Source organism: Sarcophilus harrisii, chromosome 1 (assembly GCF_902635505.1).
Source record: "Sarcophilus harrisii chromosome 1, mSarHar1.11, whole genome shotgun sequence".
Classification (NCBI taxonomy): Eukaryota; Metazoa; Chordata; class Mammalia; order Dasyuromorphia; family Dasyuridae; genus Sarcophilus; species Sarcophilus harrisii.
The window spans coordinates 347123202-347143684 of NC_045426.1; the positions used below are offsets into that span (position 1 = coordinate 347123202).

At 34.2% G+C, this 20483-nt stretch overlaps 1 protein-coding gene across 3 annotated transcripts in view; it reads left to right on the forward strand.

Moving 5' to 3' along the window:
• Positions 1–20483, forward strand: part of NPR3 (natriuretic peptide receptor 3) — a 78772-nt gene that overhangs the window by 3462 nt on the left and 54827 nt on the right. For all 3 annotated transcript variants that reach the window (XM_023496153.2, XM_031945880.1, XM_012541471.3), the window contains 2 exons: positions 5394–5516; positions 18503–18669. In XM_023496153.2, the coding sequence (XP_023351921.1) occupies positions 5394–5516; positions 18503–18669 (290 nt within the window). The remainder of the gene's footprint in view (positions 1–5393; positions 5517–18502; positions 18670–20483) is intronic.

Consider the following 20483-nt stretch of genomic DNA (forward strand, 5'->3'; position numbering starts at 1 on the left):
TGGCCCAAATCAAGTTTTTCTATGCATATCTGCCCAGGCCCTGCCTAGGGTTGCCCCGGGCTATTGCCACATGGGACTAAGTGAACGCTTATTAAGTCTCTATAATATATGATTGAGCTATATACATGTATGTATATATACCCACACTCCTATTTACAAATGTACAACTCACACACACGATTGGCGTTCTAGTCCATTTAGCCAAGATTTTGGGCCGGTCCTCTCTATGTCTGCACACACCTCAGATTACCCAGATTACTCGGGCTTTTCTTGCCCTGCTGCTCATGGAAGAACCATTCAGATCGAGTTCTTACAACACATTTCCTACCGGCCACACCCAGGACGTGAAAATAAACCCATCCCCATCTCTTCCCCACCCAAACAGAGCAGAACTCTTCTATAACGGCATATATTCCCAGTGTACTGGCGGTAGATGACTGCAGGAATAAATATGAAACTGACAGACCCGGAGCTCAGATCATCAGCCCAAGTGTAACCCTTCCCTCGCCGTCTGGTTAGTGTGAGCGGCGTTAAACTGAATGGTAGAGAGAGCAGGGAAGATACTGTCTGGGTGGATATCAGTAACTGGCAATGCTGACTTCCTCCCGATTTCTGCTCAGATTTACCTCAGAATCTCGCTATAGCCATGCTTTTTGCCTTGCAAATGTGGGCTTTGGTTGCCCCACTGGGGCATATTGGAAGGAGGGAATCTTTATAGAACATTTCCAATCTCACTGGAGTAGTATTTTTTGCTTTTAAATTCAGGATTAGGAAGGGCTATTTCTTCACCTCTTCCCTTCTCTTCAGGTTCTCCCGCTCCGGCTCATTGTGCCTTGGGGGGAGCTGAAGATTTCAGCTTTAGTCAGTTTCAGAAAGCAGAAGTTTCAGAAGGAAAAGCAGTGGTAGAATAAAAACATCAGTGTGTTCACTAGTTTATTGAAGAGGAAACCCCTATACTTAAAATTACCCCCCGTGTCTTCTCTTTGTAACAGGAAAAAAAAATGTAGTTTATTGCTTTGGATTTGAATATAAAAATGTATATGTAAATGACATACCCGATGATTATGAATTAAAGCTATACTTTTTTTTTTTTTTTTAAACATGCTCCTACCTATAGCTGCAGTTCAAGGATTTTGGAACCTAGAAGAAAAAAAAACTTATGAAAACCCATTTTGAAAGAATAAAATCCATCAGGTTCTCTTTCTATGTGCTTCTTCCCTTCCCCTACCCCACAAAAGGTAGCAAACAGAAAGGTTGGATTTGTGGCTGGCATATAGTAGTTCTTTAATAAATCCTTGTTGATTGATTGAGCTATTTTTTTTCCAAGAAAAGTCTGTGTTTGCAGAGGAAGTACAACTACATTGTTAGAGGCAATTAATTTTCAGATGTTCATAACATCTTTTAATAGTATATTACTTTAAAACTGTTTTCAACAACAATAATAATAATATTAAATGAACATCCAGTGTTTAAGGTTAGAAGACAGCATATTACCTCTTAAATCTTTAGGTCTTTCAAATTTTATCCCCGTTTTAAAGATGGGGAAACTGAGGCTCAGAGAGGTAGCAATTTGGACAGTGTCACACAATGAGGGTCAGAAAAGGCTTGACTTTCCATAGTAGCTTGACTGTTGTTTATGATATCAATTTATTTTCAAAACAGATGTTTAGCAATAACTCTGAAGGTACACAAGTTGACAGGCTTCTTCAAGGCCACCCCTTCCAAAAAAAATCCCTTACTAATTGTCTTTGCCCTTATATATGGGGCACCATACAAAGAGAACCATAGACAGGGGTTGATCCGATTAGAAGTTTATAGCCTGAAACAAGAAAGGGAACTCTGTCTTACTCTTTAAGGAAATTAGAAAATTAACTGAAGACATAAACATTCCAACAGTATACAGTACACAAATTAAAACTAACTCTCCTAAAAAACTGCTGAGAAGCATGTTGGGAAAATCAAGTATCTGGAGTCAGACAACCTTCCCCCTACTCAGGAGATTTGGTTTTGAAGGCCATCTCAGCCATAAGCTTCGCATTTCTGGTCAAGTCCCTAACCTTTTAGAGCTCAAATTCATCTCCTTTCAAATGGGGATAATATATCCTGGAACTCATAAGATTGTTGTAAGAAAAGCACTTTTCAAACCTTAAAGTGCCATATAAATGTGAGTTATTGCTTTAAATATTTGGTTAAAAAATGGCTGTACTACTACTGTACTAGTATACCTGTATATTTTATTACATATAAAAAATGGATGAGTTTTTTTATAATACATTTATTTTTGACATTTAATTCTATTCAGCAAGTACTTATTAAATTTTTACTCTGTACAAGACACTTTTTAGAACTCTGTGTATACAAAGCCAAATGAAAAAACAGTTCTTTCCCTTAAGAGACTTTCAGTGGCAGAAAATAATTTGAAGACCAAGAGCACTAAAACTAGGGGGATTAGGAAAGGTTTATTATAAGAGGGCATATGAAATTGAGCATTGAATAAGAAGTACAGATCATAATAGGCAGAAGTGAAAAGGGAGCTCATTTCACACTTAGTGACCAGTTTAAAGACACGGAGCCAATATATAGAATGTCAGATTCTGAGAACAAGTAATTCATTTCACTGAAGAAAGTATGCAAAGGAGAGTGATGTAAATTAAGCCTAGAAAGTCGATAAAAAAATCGAAGTCTGAGTAAAGGGAATTCAAGTTTTTTAAAGGTACGTCTATTAAGACCTAATTCTAGAGATATTCTCCTTGAGTTAACTATTCAATCTAGGACTGAATATTACTAGTTTAGTTATTCATGACTTAATTAATCTGTACAATTCATGATTAGACCTAGATACTCCATGAGAATTTAAGCCAGCTAATACATGATTTCTTTATTAAACAGTCTGAGATAAAGAATTCATTGGATGGTCAGTGGTGTTTCCAACCAAAGGACTCAATATAAGTACAAAATAACTAATATGTATTATAGTCAAAACAAAGAGCTATTTGTATACTGGCTGAAGGAACAATGTTCTAAAAACCTTTGGAGAACACAATGGTTTCTGAATAATAAAAAAAAATGTTAACATCTTTGAAGACCTATTATTTGTCTGTAGAAGCACAATATTTTTTTATTTAGTTGCAAATAATATGCCTTTTTGGAATAGAAATATTCCTAAATTATTTTCTTTTTATTAACTATTATTTGCATAAGTATCTTGTATAGTTGTGTGATTCATTCATTTGTATGCATATGTAATACATGTTTACATGTGAATAATGTTGAAGAAATTGTAGAACATCAGTCTTCTAGCCCAAGAGCCTAACTGCTGTACTGAAATTACACTTAGTAAAACCTTTAAAGAATGTGTACCTCATTAGGTATTGCTGCCTATTCTCCCTAAATAACAGTCTCACCACTTATTTACACATTACTGTTTTGCTACCACATCAGTCACATATAACATTTAACTTTCTCTTAGGGGCTCAGTAGTGACCCCGTGTACTAGCTTATGGCCTTTTTCTGTACTACTCTCCAAGTGGTTATAGAAAAGTGTTGGAACCATAGATCATACAGGCTTCAAAAAAGGATGTGGAAAGAGGGTAAAAGAAAGAACACATGAAACTCCACAAGTTCTCTAGCACAGAAAAATAGAGTATAATGGGGAGGAAGTGACTATACCTAAAATCTACGTAAGATGCCAAAGTATCAGAGAATAGGGTCTCAGACATACTTACTCAGTCTTATTCTTAATTAATCATCATTTATCAAAATACATTTCAATAAATTAATGAATGGCATAAAAAGTCAGTGTGTTCACTGAGAGCTATACAGGACCATAAGAAGTCTCCAACCTGGCACTTCCTAGCATTCCTACAAGGAAACTATGCAAGAGAATTATTAGCATCATAAAAAGTCTCCTGGGAAGGAGATTCCTCAACTTTCCTTAGTACTCAGGTTTCACTGTTTCATTCTTTAAATGTTTCTTCTAAGGCAGATCTAAAGGCTGTTTTTTGAAATTTAATATCAGTTTTTTTTTTCAGAATACAGAGTTTATAAGACAATTCTTGACAGTCAATTCTTATTTTTTTATGCTGATGGGGCAAAAGAAGCCAATTGAAATTTGAAATTCTTATCTAAGTCAGCTGTTTCACCCTTCTCCTCAACTAACCCTTCTCCCTAATTTCCAACTGCTGCCAAAAAGGAAAGAAATGCACTGGCTTGTGTTATACTCCCTCTCCCTCCATCAGTGGATTGATGAAAGGAAGATCTTAACCTTAGGGTTTAAATAACATAAATAACAAAGAGTGCATTTGAGTTGTAAAATCCAAGGTACTATGACATGTAACTCTTCATTCCAAATGGATATATTAGTCATATCTCCAATCATCAAAACCCCAATTCTATGGGACATCGCTTTAAGAGTTTTAGCCCCTTTGTAATAACAAACGTCAAACTTGGTGCCATAACACATTGAGCTCACATGTATGATAAAGTAAATATCAGTCAGCTTAACTAGCCTCCAACTGCTGAGGCAGGATTTTGCATGCTAAGTTTCAAGTTTGTTTTGTGTCTTTCAGTGCCCATGCTATTCTAAGAGATAGACACTTCTCTCATTGTTGGCCACAGCTCTAGAAAGTTTTTTGCTTACCACAGTGAAAATTGTGGGACATTAAATGGTTTATCCAGGGCAAACAAAAGTAGAGATCTTTCTATTACTTAACTTGCTTATCAATATTGATCAGACTGAACAAATTGCCACTTTACCTAAAAAAATCCCGACAACTACTATTTATATAGCTCTTTAAGCTTTACTAAATAAACATTTTCGGTACAGCAGTTTTGTGAGGAAGATAGTTCAAATATTATTATCACCTTTTCATATAGGAAGAAACTGAGTCCCAGAGTGCTTAAATTATCTCCTAGTCATACAGTAACAGGGCTAGTATTGAACTGACTTCTGATTCCAAGACCGGTATTATTTTCATCTACCACTCTGCCTCACATCAGTATATGTTGCTATTCCAGTGTTCTGGAAATATTTAGGTATTATCTTATAAATGTAAAAATGTAGACCTAAATTGAATTTCAGGTAACAGACCCAACATGCAGCAAAATGCCTATTGCATGTGTTAAGCTTCAAAATAATGTTTTCACATCCAAACCAGGAGATAAACTGAATGCTATTAAAATGTTTAATTCCTCAGAAAATATCTTTTTAACAACTCAATTAATGAAGATATACTTAATTTAGTATTACTGTTGTTAAGATACTTGTATTATTTTATTAATATATAACTTTCCCCCTGTTGCCCCCACCAAATAGTATTAGGTAAATTTATCGGTTTGTTCTGAATATTTTCAAGGACAACTTCTTATTGAAGTTTTTCATTTTTCCTCATCAGTTGTGATCATGTGTGCCAATAGCAGCACAATCAGAAACATCATGTTAACTGCTCACCGGCAAGGAATGACCAATGGGGAATATGCTTTCTTCAATATTGAACTCTTCAACAGCTCTTCATATGGTAATTCTAATTTTTTTTCACCTTTTTGACCGGTATGTAAACTTTTTATTTGTAAATGTGATTTTAATGTAATCAACTGATGATTCTTAAGGTTCTCACTACATTCTCTAGTATTTTATGTTTTCATTTGTGAAGAATTCGAGGTGAACAAAAAGATAATGTAGAATTTAGGTGCTAAGCATTTTAAAACTGATCCCTTCAAAAGTTCATAGAATCCTTAAGTGAGGAGAAAAAGCGTTAGAAATCATCTAAAGAAATTAATAGAACAATATAGCTTGTAGGCTCTATGGCTAGAAAGACCCATGTTTTCCAGCCTTCTCCCAGTTTGATGCTTGAACTAGGTTCAGAGAAATTAATGAATATTTGGATACACAGTTATACAGTTATCCCTTCCCTATCTTTATTTTCCCCATCACAGTTTTGATATATTGTGGGTGGCATAAGAAATTAAATGGGAAATTTGGCAGGGGGGGAGTTTTGTGGAAGCTGTAGATGACACATGAAGGCCAGCCAATAACATAGAAACATTTTAAAGACTCACAAATGTATAAAATACATGTATAGTGTTGTATACGGTAGCCTATGACCAAATACTTAAACTAAAATTTTACAATAAGGTACTGAAAATGCCCTATAAAAGAAAATAAAAAAGGGCAGACTTCTTTTCTAGTGTGAAAGGGAGGCCAAAACATTTTATGTAGATTTTCCAGATCATAGGGATCAAAGGGATAATGGTAGAGGTGACAAACTGAGATCCTCTCATTCTAAATCCAGTGCCTTTGGCCCTCCAAGCTGAAGAAGGAACCCTAGAGGGTTATTCCATTCCTTGTCCACAAAATGCTACAGCCTGGCTTCTTAAAAGTCAGCTCTTCTAGAACTTAGTAGATGGTTTTCCAAGAGTTCTTGTCATTGAAAAGTTCATCACTCTGTAGTTGGGTTGAGGATGCTGAGTCTCTCTGAATTTATTTAGGCTGTTCCCCAGGCAATAGTTATGTAATCTTTTACCTTGCTTGTCCCTGAATGCTTCCAACTTGAACCTGGTAGGAAATCAGAGCAAAACTTTAGTGAATGTATTATGACTATATTGGTAATAACAGATTAAAAATTGGAGGCATATGAAAGAGAACATGTCTCACCAATCCAGAAATTCAGTACACAAACACTTTCTATTTTGCAGTCAGCAAAACTTGAAGCTCAAGTAATATTTTTGTACTACCTTACTAATTATTTTTCATTCAGATTCTTTTTATTCAGTTTTTCTTTTTTAATTTTTAAACTGTTGACTCATTAAAATATTGTCACTTTTTTGTAAGAAGTTGTTTGCTTTTATCATGCTCAATCTCTTATACTTTATGTTGATCATAACACTGAATTATCTAAAAGGGTGATAATTTCATATGTAATTTAGCTTGGAGGCTGAATTTTGCTCCTAGGCTTCCAGACCAAGAAATTAGAAATTTATATGGTCCTTCCTTTTCACTTGTTTTCTTGGGGTTGATATAATAACTTTTTGAATAGTTTAAAAACTTTTAGGATCTTGTCACTTTCACTTCCAGCACATCCTAAGACAACTAGAATATTGTTCAGAACCTGAAGATAGGCAAAAAAAGAGATGTATTCCAGATGGATGATATAATAGTTTATGGAGAGGTTAATTAATTTAAAATCAAGTCACTGTGTGAGTCTCTAAAGAAATAATTCTGAGAGTTTCTTCCTTGAAAGGGGAAAAAAGATGTAGCCTTGAAATGTCTATAATGGATATAAATTTTTTCTCTATCAGTAAATAAATATTAATATTTATAATAATAAACTCTCAATAAATTAATATTTATTTGAAAATGATTTTTTCTAATGTTAAAGGCATAGCCAGTGGTGATCACTAACAGTTATTAGATAGGTTATAGAACAGTAGAATATAGAACTACAGGTATCTTAGAGAGACATCTAATTGAATTCCCTCACTTTATGGAAAAGGAAATTGTGGCCTAGAGAAGGTTAAATGACTTTCCTAAAAATATGCAGGTAGTAAGGATAAAAGGTAAAGTATGAACTCAGGTCTTTAATCAACCAACCAACAAGCATTTAGATGTGAGATGTGATGAGGTCATCGAGTAGGAGAATAGAGAGAGAGAAAAAATGGAGAGTCAGGATAGAACCTTGGAGTACATATCTGACAGGTAAAAGGAGAACTAAGACATAGCATAGTCAAGGAAGTCCAATTATATAAAGGGAGAAGACATATACACATTGGGGCATCTAAAAATAAATACAAGGTGATATGAAGACAAGGGAGGACACTGGCAGTGGGAGGTGATTAAGAAAGGTTTCATGTAGAAGGTGGTACATGAATTTCTAAAAGGAAATTAAGTATTTTAAGAGACAGAGATGAGAAGAAAGTATTTTCTGGAAATTGAGGATAGCCACTTCAAAGGAGTGGAGAATGGAATTGGAATGTTTTATATGAGGATTGTTAGGAAAGATAGTTTAATTGCATTGTAAGGTAAGTTGATGAAAGAAAGTAATATGTAATAAGATGAGAAAGTTAAGTTGGTGTCCAGGATATTAAGTGCCAAACAGAAGAGTTCATATTTACATAATGGTAATGGAGTAGCCACTGGAATTTATTAAGTACAGACATAACATGATCAAAACTTTTTTTTTAAGAACTTAAAAAACCCTTTTGGTAGCTAGGAGGAAAATGAATCAAAATGCAGAGACACTTGAGGCAGAAAGACCATTTAGGAAGCTATATTTCTTTCTTTCTTCCTTTCTCTTCCTTCCTTCCTTCCTTCCTTTTCCTCTCTCTCTCTCTCTCTCTCTCTCTCTCTCTCTCTCTCTCTCTTCGAAAGCAACCTAGGCCTTATTTTTTTAATTTTTTATTTAATAGCCTTTTATTTACAGATTATATGCATGGGTAACTTTACAGTATTAACAATTACCAAACCTCTTGTTCCAATTTTTCACCTCTTACCCCCTCCCCCCTCCCCCAGATGGCAGGATGACCAGTAGATGTTAAATATATTAAAATATAAATTAGATACACAATAAGTATACATGAAGAACCGTTATTTTGCTGTACAAAAAGAATCAGACTCTGAAATATTGTACAATTAGCTTGTGAAGGAAATCAAAAATGCAGGTGGGCATAAATATAGGGATTGGGAATTCAATGTAATGGTTTTTAGTCATCTCCCAGAGTTCTTTTTCTGGGCGTAGCTAGTTCAGTTCATTACTGCTCCATTAGAAATGATTTGGTTGATCTCGTTGCTGAGGATGGCCTGATCCATCAGAACTGGTCATCATCTAGTATTGTTGTTGAAGTATATAATGATCTCCTGGTCCTGCTCATTTCACTCAGCATCAGTTCGTGTAAGTCTCTCCAGGCCTTTCTGAAATTATCCTGTTGGTCATTTCTTACAGAACAGTAATATTCCATAATATTCATATACCACAATTTATTCAGCCATTCTCCAACTGATGGAGATCCATTCAGTTTCCAGTTTCTAGCCACTACAAAAAGGGCTGAACCTAGGCCTTATTTTGCCTCAATTTTTACTTTAGCCTTGAATCACTGAATGGGTGTTCTTTCACACAAACTGGGATCTGGGAAAGATCTCAGCTTAAAAAGTTCAAGGTCTCCTGCTTCCAGGGCCATCACCAGTTATCTTGACCTGTGCCTTGCCATTGGACTCTGTTGACTTTTGAAGAAAGAATGAGACTGATGACTCTTGCACAGCTCTGCCTCATTGCAAATGAAATCCAATTTATTTGCAAATAAAGATGCCATCTTCCTGTTGTTATAACCCTCTTCCAGAATGAAGGACAAATAAGCACAACAACAGCAATATTATAATAGTCCAAGTAAGAAATAATGAAGGCTTGAATTAGGACAGTTGTGTGGATGGATAGAAGTGGGAGAAATATGAGAGATGTTATTGAAATAGAATCAACAAGATTCAGTAGTTGACTGGATATGAGGGATAAAAATGAAGATTTGAACATGACACCAAAGTTGTGAACCTGGGTAATTGGAAGAGTGATGATGGCACTGATTAAAATAGGAAAGTCTAGAATAGGAATGTGTCTTGGGATGGGGTAGATATTGAGACCTGTTTTGGACATTTTGAATTTGAGCTATATTTGGGTCACTGAATTGGAAATATTCATTAGGCAATTGGTGATATGTGAGTGACACTTAAGAACTCTGGTTAGATCTATACAGATCTGAAAATTAAACAATGGGATGTGATGAGGTCATCAAGTAGGAGAATAGAGAGAGAAAAAAAGGAGAGTCAGGATAGAACCTTGGAGTTCATTGATAGGGAAAATGAATGAGTCACTTCAGCAAAGACAGAGGGAGTGATCTGACACGTAAAAGGAGAACTAAAATATAGCATAGTCAAGGAAATCCAAAGGAGAATATATATCCAGGGGAAGAGATTAGTCAACAGTATCAAATGTGGAAAAGGTCAAGAACTATTAAAATTGTAAAAAAGCTATTGGATTTGACAAGAAATGTGGACTGTGGCATTTTTTTCCTTAAAAAAAGATCAATTGAACATAATATGTTATGGTCTCTTTTAAGATTTATTCATTTATTTATTTATGTGATGATATTTGAAAAATCTTTTTCCTACAGGTTTTCATATACTTATACAATAATGATTAGGAAGGGATCTTGAGAAATTTTCTAGCCCAGCATTATCTACATTATCTTTTTAGAATGTAAATTAAGTGAATAGTTGAATGAGAGATCCTGTCTTTTGAGGTTAAGTAATTTTACAAAGCTATTCTGCTTTCTGGGGATCCTAATGAATATTTTTCACATTTAATTTATTTTATTATTTATATTTAATTTTATTTATTTATATTTATAGATTTATTTATTTATAATTTAATTTTAATAATTTATTAATTTAATTTATTTATAAGACTTTAATTCTTATAATTTATTTTTATATATTTTATTTTTAAATTTAATTTAATTATAAGAATGGGAATATGGTATATATCAGTAATTTCATGCCAAATGATTAGAAAAGCTGAAAATAGGAAAATATTAGAAATTGGAGCAAACTGTTGAGTGTCTAGAACATACAAACCTAGAGCAGAAGCATTAAAATATATTATGTTTGTAAATTTGCAAATGATTCAGTTGGCTTTGATCTTCTCCCAAGGTGTTACTTAAACAGCCTCTAATGTTTTCAAGTGGCAAAAGGTACAGGAAAATTCAGCCAATCTGTGTGAATGCCATTGGGAAGCCTGAGCTCAATGTATTCTTTACAATCTGGGCCTCTTTAGAGTTTTAGCAGTCTGGCATGTGAATCTAGAATTTCTCAAGGATTGAAAAAATAATTATATTCTGGAATGATCCACCAGGGATAGCAAAACTCTCAGGCTGAAGAATTTCTAGGCAAATAAGTCTGTTTGGAACAACCTTGAGAGTCTTATCTATTTGAAAGAAGCAACTCAGATAGTACTTCTAAGATAAATGGCAGCACACGTAGAATTTGAGGCCTTCTCTCTGAGATTATCTCCTTTACACAGTCTTGTGTCTTATAAGTGCATGATTCTTTGCCTGTTGCCTCTTCCCCTAGAATGTGCACTCACTGTGGACAGGGACTTTTTTGCTTATTGCCTTTCTTTGTATGCCTAATATTTGTTGGTTGGCTATAGCTTGAGAGATTGAGATTCTAATCACATTTGTTTTGCCATTCATTAGCTATATGCACATACATAACACACTCAACTTAGCTGTACCTTAATTTTCTCTTCTTCAAATAAGAAATAATCTTATATGTCTTGAGGAAACGAGGAGGGGCAATGGATTGAGCACTGGGCCTAGAACCAGGGATGCCTGAGTTCAAATCTGGTTTCTAACAATTACTAGTTATATGATCCTGGGCAAGTCACTTAATCTCAGTTTGTTTCAGTTTTTTCAACTATAAAATTGGGATAATAATAGCACTTACCTTACAGGAATCAAACATTTAGCACAGTGTCTGGCACATATGAGGCATTATATAAATGCTTATTCTCTTCCCTCCTTTTTCCTTTCCTAGCAATTGCTATATCAAATGAAATGACTTACGTGACAGGATTTTGAAAAATATAGATCTTTACATAAACAGATGATATTATTATTATTATTATACCTCACCTCCACAGAGTTCTGGGCCTCAAGGACAATACTAAATAATTTTGTACCTTTTGTTCTACTCGAATATAATCTAGAAATTATCTAGTCTAGACCTTTATCCCTGACATAGTCTGAGGGACTTTAGATATAGTCCCGATGTCATATCTTACCCACTGCACTGTTTGTACCTTCACACTAATCATTCCTTTACTTTCCCATGGTTCAGCAGGATTGGAATTGAAGGTGAGAAGAAATGTTATACAGCAATACTTTTAAAAAAATGAAACGCAAAAATATGGTCTAACTTGTTATTTATTGAGTGTTGTTTGTCAGTCTCCAAAGCCTTAATTCTGTTTTGGGGGAATTTCTTTTATTTTAATTCAATTAATTTCAAAAATTTATTTAGCACCCACTATGTGAAAAGCATTTTTCTGTATGCTGGGGATATAAGGGCAAAGTCACTGCCTCGAGAAATTTATATTCCCTAGTGAAGATAAAATGTGCACACATTTATCACTTCTCTCTATTTCTGATACTAAGAATAGTGCTTGATATATAGTAAGCACTTAACAAATGCTCACTGACCAACTGATTGATGTCTAAGTAAATACAAGATAATTTTAGAAGGAAATGAATACAAATGACCAGATGAATTAGGAAAGTCTTCATCTATGTGGTAATAAGTTGGATTAAACTTAAAGAATGCTATTAATTCTAGAGATAGAGTTGTTATGAGTATAACCAATGTTGGGGATGTCTGGTGGCAAAGGGCTAGAAGCAGAAGGGTAGCATGCTAAATAATGGTCTCAACATATAGGCCATTTTACTGGAATATAGAGCATTTGAGGCAAGTAATATGAAATATATTTGGGAAAGTAGATTAGAACAAGAATGTTGAGAGCTTTGAAAAAATGCCAGATTGAGGAGTGTTTGTTTTATCCTGAAAGCAGAAGAGAAGCACTGAAAATTTTTGAACAAAGTAGCAAAGTGGTTGGGTCTAGCAATATTAATTTAACAACTATGTGAAAAATATACTGAAGAAAGGAGAATATAAAAGCAGGGGAACTGATCAAGGATAGGCCATTGCAAAAGTATGAGCAAGAGGTGATAAGATACTATGTTAAAGTAAAGTCTGAGTGGAGAGATGTTGTGGAGATAGATTGTTCAAGATTTGGTAACTGATTGAATAAAGATGGTGAGGGAGAGGGAAGACTTGAATGTACAAACTTGTTACTAGAAGCATAGTAGGTGAATGAATAAATGAATGAAAAAAGAACTTATTTAATATTTACTACATGCTAAGCCCTGTGCTAAGAGCTTCAAATACAAGTAAAAAAGCCAAACAGTCCCTGCTTACAAAACTCATTTTCTTTTTTTTTTAAGCTTTTTATTTTCAAAACATATGCCTGGATAATTTTTCACCATTAACCCTTGCAAAACATTGTGTTCCAATTTTCTCCTCTTCCCCCTACCTTCTCCCCTAGATGGTAAGTAATCCAATATATCGTAAACATGGTAAAAATATATGTTAAATGCAATATATGCATACATATTTATACAGTTATCTTGCTTCATAAGAAAAATCAAATCAAAAAGGAAAAAATGAGAAAGAAAATAAAATGCAAGCAAACAACAACAAAAAGAGTAAAATTCTGTGTTATGATCTGAACTCAGTTCTCACAGTTCTGTCTCTGGGTGTAGATGGCTCTTTTCATCACAAGATCATTGGAACGGACCTGAATCATTTCATTGTTGAAAAGAGCCATGTGCAGCAAAATTGATCATCCTATAATTTTCTTGTTGCTGAGTACAATGATCTTCTGGTTCTGCTCATTTCATTAAGCATCAGTTAATGTAAGTCTCTCCAGGCATCTCTGAAATCATTTTGCTGATCAAAACTAACTTTCTAATAGTGGATTCATGGAGTTATAGTTCAAATGGAACCTCCAGTGAATCTGAAGGCAAGGCAGATGGTAATACATTTTTTTTAAATGTCATTTCTAGTGATAAAAACTATATCTGTTATTGATGTTGAACTATTTGACAATGCCAGATGCTTTATTGGTAAGAACTTTCTATTCTAGATCATCAGTAGCTTTAACTGGAGAAGTGGGGGTAGTACTACCTATAAAGATGCAAAGATTATAAGTTGCTCCTCTTTCCTATTATAGTTGTGGGGACTGGGCTAGAAGCAGAACTGGTGGCCTGGGGGAAGGGGGAGCATTGCTATTCTAAGGGCTCTGTGTAGTGGACAAAATCCCCACACTCTGAGAGAAAGTCGTGATGTGGTAGTTTAACATACATAGCATATACTCCTTCTTGTCTTTGTCTTAAGAAACCTTATTGTTTTAGCTATACTGACTTTCCTATCCCTTTGGTGATGTTTGGTTGTGGTTGTGTTTGTGATAAGGTATCCCTTATCATAGCATTTGCTCTTCTCGAAAATGACTTCAGGGGCCAGGTAGAATGTTTGGAGTAGTGAAAATGATGTTCTTTGAGCATCGTCTAAGGTTCTTTGGGCTCCTTTCCCTTTAATAGCTTCTGGTCAGCAGTTAATAGATAATGGAAGTAGGGGTGGTACATTCAATGGAAATAAAGAAATTTGAGGAAGGTTGGGTTTAGAAGAAAGGTTCTGTTTTGAGTAAGCTGAGTTTGAGATAGTGATGAGACAATCACTTGGGAATGTCCGGTAGGTAGTTGATGCTATGAAACTATAGTTCAGTAGAGAGATTAGGGTTGAAATGTATATCTGTACAAAGAAAATAAAACTGGACTTATAGGAGTTGCTGAAATAACCAAGAGAAGATGCAGCAAGAGAGGAAAAAAAGATCCAGGACAGAATCTTGCATAATAATCATACTTAATGGTTGAGACATAGAGGAATCCAGTGAAATATGCTAAGGAAATATCCATCAGATAGATGGAAGAACCAAGAGAGATGAGTGTCATGGAAACCAAGGGAACAAAAAATATTTCAGTCAACAAGCATTTCTTAAATGCCTACTGTGTGTCAGACACTGTGCTAAGTGCTAGGGATGCAAAGAAAGACAATGCAGTCTGCTTTCAAAGAACTCACAATTTAATGGTGGGGGAGAGGAACATGTAACAAAAACCTATAGACAAACAAGATATATACAATATAAACTGAAGATTATCAATAAAGGGAAGGCATTGGCATTAAGTGGGATCATTAAAGGATTCATTATGAGATAAAATTTTAGCTAGGACTTGATGGAAGCAAGAAGGTGGAAATAAATTGGAAAAGAATTCCTAACATGGGAGAAAGCCAGTAAAAGATACCCAAAATATCTTGTGAGAATAATAACAAGAATATCAACATCATTGGAAAGTAAAATACAATGTAAGATTAGAAAGGCAGGAAGGAACCAGGTTATGAGAGGTCTTGAACACCAACAGAGGATTTTATATTTGATCTTGAAGGTGATAGGGAGTCACTATCCTGAATTGAGTAGGGTAGTGTCATGGTCAGATCTGCATTTTAGGAAGATTAATTTGCTATCTGAGTAGAATACTGGTTGGTCTTTTTGCCTCATGTATCTCCTTATAGTCTTATATAAGTCTATTACAATAGTCCATGTGTGAAGTGATCTAGGCTAAGATGGTGGAAATGTTAGAAGAGAGAAGAAACCAATGGCTAGAGAGAAGTGGAAGGTAGATTTAAAGTAAAAGAGCAATGATTGAACAAATTCTCAATAAAAACAGAAGTAAAAGGGTTCAGGGACCAAGAAGAGGGAATAACCTTGGTATGAAGAAAAGTTAGCTCTTCTTCAGAGACTAAAAGAAAGGAAAAGTGAATGGGAGATGATAAGAGAGATTTTGGAGTATAGAGTAATACAGATGAGAGAGTTTACAATAGAGATTGGGTTATGTATGTAGATTGAGTGAAGAGAAGATACTCAGTTATGGAAGCAATTAGAGAATTTGTTAAGTGACTTCAAGAAACAAGAATTAAATGTATTTCTCCTAATCTCATGTCTTAAGAAGTATGAGATAAGGTATCCAATGGTGGAGAAAGTAGTTGGGAACCCAATGCCTTTCCACTGTCCAAATACAACTTTTTTTTTCTTATTTCTTCACAGCATTTATAATTCTCAGACCAAAGTAATCTTCCCTTTGTCCCTAACAATAAATAATTATAAAAACAAATTGACTAAAAGGAATAATAATATAAAAATAAAAACAAAACTTAAATAAATTGTTCAAGAAATAGTAAATTTTCAATCTCTTCATTATGGATTCATCGGTTTCACACATCAAATCAACAGTTGAGAATACTGTGATGAGTCTTGCTCTGATTTTCTGAATAAGACAATCCTGTCAATACCTTGAAATAGTAAAATAGTTGACACCATCATGTTGAATCTATGAAAATTTCATGGACTTTGGGGGCTTCCAGATGTAGAATTAGATGTGGTTGTACAGGAAAGCATCCTCAATTTAATTACCACTCCTCCCCCACGAAATAGCTATTTTTGTGCAAGTTAGTGGGCTAAAAATTAGGAAATAAGAATGAAAATTGTTTTCCCACAAAATGTTTATAGTTTAATTATTGCAGGAAGATAATGTATATATATGCATGCAAGTTTGATACAAAGAAAAATTTGATTAGGGAAAAGGAAGTTAGGATGTAAGGGGAAAAAAATCACCTTTAACAAGAGGAAGACAGCACTTTCACCTGGGTGGAGGACCAGGAAAGTGGAGGACAGGAAGGGTTGGCACCTAAGTGGAGTCTTGACAGAAAAGAAAAGGTTCAACAGGTGCTGATGTAGAGGGAATTTGTTCCAGGTATGTTGGGAATAACTCACACTGCTATTTGAAGACAGGAAGAGTACCAGATAAGAATGGGGAATGTGGCTGGAAGAGTTTGAAGAGGAGTTCAGTTAAATAAGGTTGAAAAGGTAGATTGGATGCAGAGTGTAGGGAATCTAAAATACCAGGTCAAGGAATTTGTATTTTATTATAGAGGTGACATGGAAGAGACACAGAAGGTTTTTTCATAGATGACATCAACAGACCTATATATCAGATATCTGTGTGACAAATAAATAAGAGAAGGGAAGAAAAAGAAGTCAGGTAGATCCATTAGGAAGTCATTACAATAGCCTAGGTGACACATAATGAAGATCTGAACTTGGCTAGAGTGAATGTAAAGACAGAGATGAGAAATATTATGGAAGTAGAACAAATGAAATTTAGCAGTTGATTGGATGCAGGGAGTAAGGAATTCAACTAAATTCAACAAATCTTTATTAAGCACTTACTACATGCAATGTACTATGCTAGGCATAGGGCATATCATACCCTTTCCTCAAAGATCCTAAATTTTATGAACCAGTTATGGTTGATAGGAGATGTGAGTAAAATATTTATACCAATAAAACATAATTGCACCTACAATAACATATATTCCAATAAATAAATATAAAATAATTTCAGAAAGGAGAATGATCAGTGGTAGGGGCCAGATTTCTCATAGCAAGTATCATCTGAGTTCCATCTTAAAGTCCATAGATTCTAAAACATACCAGTGAAGAGGGCATGCATTCTTAAAATGGAGAACAGTATCTATACAAAGATATGGAGAAAGGAAATGACATGTTGCTTTGGAGGGGAAATAGCTAGTAGGCAAATGTGACTGGAACACAGAGTGTGTTAAAGGAAGTTAACATGAAATGAACCTAGAAATGTTGGTGGAGGTAAAGTCAGAATTAATTCAACACTTGAGAATAAGAGCAATGGGAGAACAATAGTTTTAGGGAAGATGGTAAGTTTACTTTTGGACATGTTGAATTTGAGGTGGTAAGGGTACATTAAAGTGTGGATGCTCATCAGACAACTAAAAATAAAGGACTAGAAATTGGGAAAGTCACTCAACTCACTTTTGCTTCAGTGCTCAATTGATAATGAGCAAATGAATGCTATATTGCAATTCATTATCATAGGATAATAATTTTAAAAATCATTTTGTATATTTTATTTGAAAGGATTTAAGATACTCATTCATTTAAAATTCTTGGCAGTGTCATGATATTTGTTGTTATATGTATATGTATAGAATATATACTATATATGTATTTTAATTAAATTTTTAGAGAGATAGTGTGGCATAGTAGATAGAATACTGAATTTTAAAATCAGGAAAACCTATGTTCAAATCCTACAAATCATTTAACAGTAACTGATATTTATAATGTTTGCACACATTATTTCACTAACTTCATTAACAACCTGTTAGGTTATTATCTCCATTTTATAGATTAGGAAACTGAGGTACTTTGAGTTTATTACTTAATTAATGGGAGCCTCAGAAAGCTAATATTTATCTACCAAGTTATAGGAATTTTCAGTGTGGTAGAGAGAGGAAATAAATCTTTGATATATAGATATATTGTTCTGTGTACATTTGTGATAGTGTGATGTTTCAAGACACAATTATATAACACAAATAATTTAGTATACAGTTACACTTTCATTAAATTTCTAGTTGGTTCCAAATGATTTCTCTTTAAGAAGACAGGAAAAAGATTTTGGTTTTGAAATTTCGATGGGTGGAAATTGGCTTTATGGGGTTATTAACAAGCAATTACATCAACAATCCTTTGTTTCTCTTCCCATTTCAAATCTATTTTTTTTGTTCAAGGGCCTCCTGCCATCAGATGTTTTCCACAATGATACATTCTAATTAATTGCAAAACTGTGACAATGCCTCTTAGCTTGGCTACTATAGAAAGAAAGCAGAATGTGGAGACTCAGGGCAGTCTAAAAGGAAAATGGTTCCTTTATGGTGACTAGCTTGGAATTGTAAATATTTTTATTTCTCCTGTAGGAGATGGCTCGTGGAAGCGAGGAGACAAACACGACCTTGAAGCTAAGCAAGCGTACTCATCCCTTCAAACAGTTACTCTACTGAGGACAGTGAAACCTGAGTTTGAGAAGTTTTCCATGGAGGTGAAAAGTTCTGTTGAGAAACAAGGACTCAATGAAGAGGATTACGTAAGTACTTGATTATAAGTCTAGACCTTAATAGCCTGAAAACAGTCATGTAATTAAATCAAAGGTGACAAAGTCGACTATTTTAAACCATTTGGGACTTCCTAGGGTCAAGTCTGAAATTCACCGTTACCATCTGAGTACTTTTTGTTGGTCAACCTTTATTCTCTCCCCTGTCCTCCCATCCTTCACTCACACTTTCAAACTGCAAAAGAAAAAAAATGTATTTTTTTGTGTGATTTCAATTACACAGAGCAGATTTCTCTAGACACTCTCATCTCCCTATTCAGCAGGGAGAAGTTGTAAGAAGGAATTCCACATTTCTGTCATGCCTCATTTTCTAAATCTTAGCAGCAGGAGAGAATTATGGTTTTAACATTTTCTGTCTTTTGGTACATTTTTTTCTCCTCTTAACTTTGCTGCTTGCCAGCTCTTCTCTTGTCTATTTTCTTATCTCATTTGTCCCACTTTTTGCTGTAAAATATTTCTCTTCTGAAGAAAATAGGATGCTTTGTATACTGATTCAATTCAGTTCATTAAACATTTATTCATTATCTACATTTTGTGAGCTATTTTGTGAGCAATTGCTAGGTACTACAGATATAAAGACAAACTCTTCAAATTTCACCAATCTCCAAGGAGTAATATTGATGATAAAATTTTCAAACCTGGACTAGACAAATTGGCATCTCACAGAAAGTGTAATTACTTTCAAAAAGATACTATTTAAGCTAAAAAAATTTGACCAAAATATAGCACATGATAAACTCTGGCCCCTTCTTCCACCTAATTTTATGTATTCTATTGTTATTAAGACAATTTCCATTAGATATTTTATTATTTTAAAACAATATAGATAAGATATACTTTTTAAAAATCTCATTTGAAAAGCCTTTTTCACAGCTTAATAAGAGAGCAGTGGGGCTTTTTGGACAGTTGAGTTAAAGTATGTGAAACTGTTAATGCTCACTTATATAGTTTGGGAAGTTGGTTTCAATGATCATTTCATATGCCAGTTAGGCTAATACAGTCTTTTAAATAAAGTCTAGGAATAATTTGAATTAAAGTTAATCTCACTATTCCTTTGAGTATAATTCAAAACTATAATATAGCTGGGTTCAAATCATGACTCTGCTACTAATTAGTTAGGTGGCTTTTGGTTTCAGTTTTCTTATCAGTAAAATGGATAATAATATCTGTACTATTACCTATACCACAGGGTTGTTGGTGAGAAGAATATTTTGCAAATTTCCAAGTATTATATATACTATTCTGATACAATATTGTACCAAGTACATATAGCAGGTGCTTTCTAAGTGCTTGTTAATTAAAATTGATTGATTAACAGATTCTAAGAAAAGCAGCATAGCATAATGAATAGAGAGATGATTGAAATAATGTTCAAGGGATACTTCCAATATTAAATGTTCTATGACTACAGCGAAGTTGCTTAACTTCTTAGTGTCCCAGGAAGCTCTCTTAATAGTTTAGGTTCTATTACAATCATACATATGTAATATATATACATATATATTAGGTTAAATTATATATACATATATATATATATATATATATATATATATATATATATAGAGAGAGAGAGAGAGAGAGAGAGAGAGTTTTTTCAAAAGGAATTCCCTAAATCACAGGTCTAAAAATTGTTACTTCTCCTTATGAATGCAATATTTCTTTTTTATTATAGCTTTTTATTGACAGAACATATGCATGGGTAACTTTTACAACATTGTCCCTTGCACTCACTTCTGTTCCAACTTTTCCCTTCCTTCTCTCCACTCCCTCTCCTAGATGGTAGGCAG